Source organism: Metschnikowia bicuspidata, assembly GCF_001664035.1.
Source record: "Metschnikowia bicuspidata var. bicuspidata NRRL YB-4993 chromosome Unknown METBIscaffold_1, whole genome shotgun sequence".
Lineage (NCBI taxonomy): Eukaryota > Fungi > Ascomycota > Pichiomycetes > Serinales > Metschnikowiaceae > Metschnikowia > Metschnikowia bicuspidata.
Window position 1 is genome coordinate 3,200,519 of NW_017387731.1, and position 5,377 is coordinate 3,205,895.

Here is a 5,377-nt window from a genome sequence, read left to right on the forward strand (position 1 = left end):
AGATCACCAAAACCCACCACATAAAATATCCCAGACCACCAAATTTCAAACCCCCAGAAACCCAGACCAAATCCCACAACGCCAAATCTTAGACCCCCAAGTCCCAGATCACCAAAACCCACCACATAAAATATCCCAGACCACCAAATTTCAAACCCCCAGAAACCCAGACCAAACCCCACAACGCTAAATCCCACAACACCAGGAAATCCCCACCAAATCCCGCCACATGGAAACTCCAACAACACCAAACCACCCCTCCGCCGCTTTTCGCACCCACCGCCCGGTTGCAGCTCTGCACATACGCCTGGCACCAGTGCGCCGCCCAGACCAGATAAGGCGCGGCACGTGAGCCGCGTGCTCTCCCAAACCAAACCAGGAACATCAAAAAAAAACAAAAACCACACCTCCCCCGGCCTGTTTTCCCCATGTCGCTGGAAAACACCCGCCTCCTCGCGCCGGCCACGCGCAAGCCCGCCATGCGGCCCGTCGTCTCCGTGCCCAGCAGCCGCCCGCTCAAACGCACCAGCTCGTATATCGAGCACCACGGCTTGGAGCCGCCGGACTTGGAAAACCAGAACCACCGGCCGTTCGACCGCTGGGCCTACGTGGCGTATTACGTCCCCGTTCTCCGGTGGGCGCCGCGGTACAAACGCGGCGATTTTCTTGGCGACGTGCTCGCGGGCGTGTCGCTCGCCAGCTTCCAGATCCCGTTGGTCATGTCGCTCGCCACGTCCTTGGCGCGGCTCCCGCCGCTCGTGGGTTTGTACTCGGTGGTGGCCGCGGCGCTCACGTATGCAGTCTTGGGCGGCGTGCCGGTGCTTGTGGTGGGCCCGCTGCCCAGCACGGCCGTGTTGTATGGGCAGGTGGTGGAGGGCCTCCGGCACGACTCGGCGGGCCGCTTTGCCGCGCTCTCCGCGCTTGAGATCAGCGCCGCGCTCTCCGTGGGCATGGCCGGCGTGTTGCTCGCCGCGGGCTTGCTCCGCTGCGGCTTCTTGGACAGCGTGCTCTCGCGCTCGTTGTTGAAAGGGTTCATCGGGGCCATGGGCGTCATCATGATCTCCAACCAGCTCGACATCCAGATGGGCTTGGCGGCCGAGGCGCGCGCGCACCCGCACGGCTCCGTCGTGGCCAAGTGGGCGTTTGCGTGGCGGCACCGCGAGCAGGCGCACGTGAAAACCGTGTGCTTGACGGTGGCCACGCTAGTGCTCGTGCTTGCCGTGCGGCGCCAGAAACGCGTGTGGGTGGAGGTCCGCGGCCGCAAGGCCGCGGTGTACATCCCCGAGCTCTTGGCCATGGTCGTGGCGGCCACGGCGCTCTCGTACGTGTTTGACTGGGAGCTGCAGGGCATCCAGGTCATGGGCAGCCTCGCCAGCCCCGGCCCGCATGGTGCCGCGCGCAGCGTGCTCGTCAACCCGTTCACGGGCGCCAGCCTCGGGCTCCTCAAGTCCGCGTTCGGCACGTCCTTCTTGTGCGCGTTGCTCGGCTTCTTCGACTCCACCACGGCCACCAAGGCCTTGGGCGCGCGGTACAACTACAACATCTCGTCGAACCGCGAGTTGGTCGCGCTCGGGGCCAGCAACTTGGCCGTGGCGCTTTTCGGCGGGCTCCCGTCGTTCGGCGCGTTGGGCCGGTCCAAGGTCAATGTCTTGGCCGGCGCCGCCACGCCCTTGGCGAGTGTGGTCATGGCGCTCACGGTACTCATGGCCATCCTCTATTTTCTCCCGCTCATGTACTACTTGCCCGAGTGCGTGCTTTCGTTAAGCACCACCATCATCGGCATCACCGTGCTCGAGGAGGTGCCGCACGACCTAGCCTTTTTCTGGCGCATCCGCGGCTTCGGCGAGATCGCCGTGTTGCTAGCCGTGTTCTGTGCGACCGTCTTCTGGAACGTCGAGGTGGGCGTGGTGCTAGGCGTGCTGGTCGCCGTGGTCCGCGTGATCCGCAACGGCACCAGGTCGCAGATCCACATCTTGGGCCGCGTGCCCAACACCGCGGCGTTCCGCAACGCAGACGACCTCATCGAGGAGAGTTTCCACGCGTGGTCCGACGACGACGCGTCCGACGCCAACTCGGCGACGCTCTCGGAGGTGGCCGCCGAGATCCAGCAGATCGAGGGCGTGCTCATTGTGCGGGTGCCCGAGCCCTTGAACTTTGCCAACGTGGGCGACTTGCGCAACCGCCTCCACCGCTTGGAGAAGTTCGGCACGCTCCTGGTACACCCGTCGCAGGCGCCAAGAGAGCCCTCCGCCGCGTCCGGGACCCGCTTGATTGTTTTTGACTGCAAGGGCATGTCGGCCATCGACGCATCGGCCACCCAGGAGCTATACGAGGCCGTGCGCCGCTACAAGGACGTCAGCCAGATCCACGTTGCGTTTGCGCGCACGCCCACGCAGCAGCAGGTGAGGTCCCGCCTCGTTCGCCTGGGGATCAGGGACATCGTCAACCAGAGCATGGACGAGTTCGAGGCCTCCAACCCATACGGGGACTCCGTGCAGACGAGCGTCTCTGCCGGGCTTGGCCGGGGGTTTTTCCTCAGTATCGACGAGGCCATCCGCGCGTTTGGGGTCAAGGCTGCCTTTTGAGGCCGGCCAGATACGAGTGCGGGGCGGTTCTGCTTCTCTGCTGGGCTGGCGGCGGCTCGGCCTTGCGTGTTTTGTTGGTGCTTCTTCATTGATGTTTTTCCTTGACGCTTCTTTATTGATACTTCTTTATTGATGCTTCTTTATTGATGTTCTTCCATTGATGTTTTTCCATTGATGTTCTTCATTGACGCTTCTTCCTTGACGCTTCTTTATTGACGCTTCTTCATTGATGTTCTTTATTGATGCCTCTTTATTGACGCTTCTTCATTGACGCTACTTTATTGATGCTTCTCCTGGATGTTTCTTCATTGATGCTTCTTTATTGATGGTCTTTATTGACGCTTCTTCATTGACGCTCTTTATGATGCTTCTCCTGGATGCTTCTTGATTGATGCTTCTCCTTGGTGATCCCCGTTTGGTTGATTCATATTATTACGTGGGATGGTATCTTCTTCAGTTCAACATTCTATATTCGCAGAGTCTTCTGTGTAATCAGTCTTCAAGTTGGTAAAGGCATGTTTCAAAACTCAACAATCCTTGATTTCCCTGGTCATTCTTCAAATTCCCAATCATGGCACATATGACTGGACATGTTTCATATGTAGTCTGCTCGTTAGTTGAGAATCTTGATCTTCATCATCTTGCCACTTTCAGCTTGGTCATTTTTGAGTAGCTGAAAATCTACTCTGCCAGGGCATCTGTCTTATGTGTCATCACTACTCACTACTCGGTCATCTACTATGGTCCGACAGAACTATGCCCCGATCAGACCATTCCTGATTGGTCACCCTACTTTCCAGTCCATACATTCATGATTTTTGCACAGTCTCAATCCACTCGCATGACCCACGCCTGTTTCGTCTGTTTATTCATGAGAGTTCTTTGCCAGCTTCTCAGACGCTTTGCCAGACCTGCGCTTCATGCATCAGCGAATGGCTCGTTGCGTCATGGCACATCTGGCCTTGGGTGCGCTGTGTGCAGGTGCGGCGCATGGCTGACATCACGGATGTGGCACTGACCGGTACGAATCACTCGCTCCGCTTTTCTCCAAAGAGAATTTTGCACGCTAGGCGGTATTTGGAAACACCGACAAAAAACAAGACACAAAAACAAACACCGATATAAAAACACAGATATGGTTGTTTTCAGACGCCTCCTTTCGGCCAAACCCGAACGCTCGAAGTACTTGTTCTACGACCTCGTGAAGCTCAGCAACAGACACCCTCAACACAATTCGCTGCCTGTCTCTTTGCTAGAAAACATAGATGGCGCCTTGGCCAAAGAGGCCAAAACGGCACGTGACGAGGATGCCTCGGAAGCAAGAAGAAAGGCCGCCGAGGCGAAAATCGCCAAGGTGTTTGGCGGCCGCATCAAGGGCGAGGACAGGAAAAGCTCCAGTCGGATCAACGTGGGCAAGCCGCGGGTCATAGGGGGCGTGAAAGTGCCCCACCGGCCCTTAGAGCCGGACAACTGCTGTATGAGCGGATGCATCAATTGTGTGTGGGAAATGTACAATGATGACGTGAAGGACTGGAACACACAACGGAAAAAGGCCGCTGCCGCATTGGTGGCCAAGGGCGGCGTTTGGCCCGAGGACTTCCATCCCCCGATCGAGCTACTCAAGCCGGAAAACCTACCACCATCACTTGCGCTGCAAGCGAGAGGGAACAATCCAAAGGGGGACGAGGAGCCGTGGGACAAAGTGCCGGTGCAGATCCGGGTGTTTGCCGAGATGGAGAAGAAAATCAAGGCGAAGCAGAAAAACTCGGCGAAGCAGAAAAACTTGGCGCAGCAGAAAAAGCCGGCCAGGCAGAAGAATTCTGTTTCCGCCTGAACATGGTGTTGCATATCACGCCGCACAGCTGCTTTTGCGGGCTGCTCCGAATACCTGGAGTGATTCCCCGGTTGATCGAAACAGGACATATTGAGGGTCAGAAACTACAGATTAATGATCCGCCGGTGGGTAGAGCATAGACCTGTCCACGACAGACCACCGGGCGACGTGCCGTCCGTACTTATTTATTCAAACACTCATGCTATTTAGGCATCCAAATCGACGCCCTTCTCCTTGTAGAACGCCTTGGCCTCGTCGATCTGCTGCATCAACTCCTTGTAGCTGCCCTCCTTGTTCTTGAAAGTGAGCACGCCCCAGCCCAAGGTGCCCAACGCGTAGGCACCAAAGGTCACCACGGCCCAGAAGGGCAAGTAGGGCAAGATCTCATCATGGACCAATTTTCCCGAGGGAATCAACTCGGCGTAAAGCGCAAAGTACACTGCGCCCACGGCAAAAAGCGCAACAAACGTTTCTGTGGCTTTAGTCATTTTTCACGTTGGAGGAAAATCCTCCTCGGGTCTGGTGGTACGTGTTGACTTGAGGTGCGGGCGCGGTGTGCACAGTGTGAGGGTTTGGGTGAGGGGGAGGGTTGGAAGAAGACCGAGGCTGGAAATGAAAGCAAGCGAGCAGACAAACAAACCAGGATGGGGCGCACAGAGCAAAGGCCTCGTACAGCAAAAACTTCGGGCCTTCTTTTGTTGTTCACTTCATTTCTGGCCTGTCTTGTCGGGCACTTCTGGAGGGTCACTATTCGGCGTTCCTTCCAGCTGGTGAGCCGCGTTCCATCGACACTGTCCTCGTTATTTGCCCATTTTCCATTCTCTTGCTCTGTTCTTCTCTCCCCCCTGTTCCACTCGCCAGCGTCCATTTTCTTTTTCTTTTGTCATTCCCGCTCTCGTACTCTCTCTCTCTCTCTCTCTCTCTCTCTCTCTCTCTCTCTCTCTCTCTCTCTCTCTCT

At 57.1% G+C, this 5,377-nt stretch overlaps 3 protein-coding genes across 3 annotated transcripts; 2 read left to right on the forward strand and 1 right to left on the reverse strand.

Annotated features, from left to right (window-relative positions):
• Positions 1–428: 428 nt before the first annotated feature.
• On the forward strand, positions 429–2,585 carry METBIDRAFT_9992 (uncharacterized protein; the record flags this gene model as incomplete). Its single annotated transcript, XM_018859502.1, has 1 exon — positions 429–2,585. One exon carries the CDS (start codon positions 429–431, stop codon positions 2,583–2,585), a length of 2,157 nt encoding a protein of 718 aa, XP_018714243.1.
• A 1,174-nt stretch (positions 2,586–3,759) lies between these two features.
• Positions 3,760–4,347, forward strand: METBIDRAFT_20092 (uncharacterized protein; the record flags this gene model as incomplete). The annotated part of the gene is made up of 1 exon (XM_018854934.1): positions 3,760–4,347. A coding segment is annotated over one exon (588 nt), but the record flags the coding sequence as incomplete, so codon positions are not given.
• A 278-nt stretch (positions 4,348–4,625) lies between these two features.
• DPM3 (Dpm3p) lies at positions 4,626–4,907 on the reverse strand (the record flags this gene model as incomplete). The annotated part of the gene is made up of 1 exon (XM_018856759.1): positions 4,626–4,907. One exon carries the CDS (start codon positions 4,905–4,907, stop codon positions 4,626–4,628), a length of 282 nt encoding a protein of 93 aa, XP_018714245.1.
• Between the last annotated feature and the right edge of the window lie 470 nt (positions 4,908–5,377).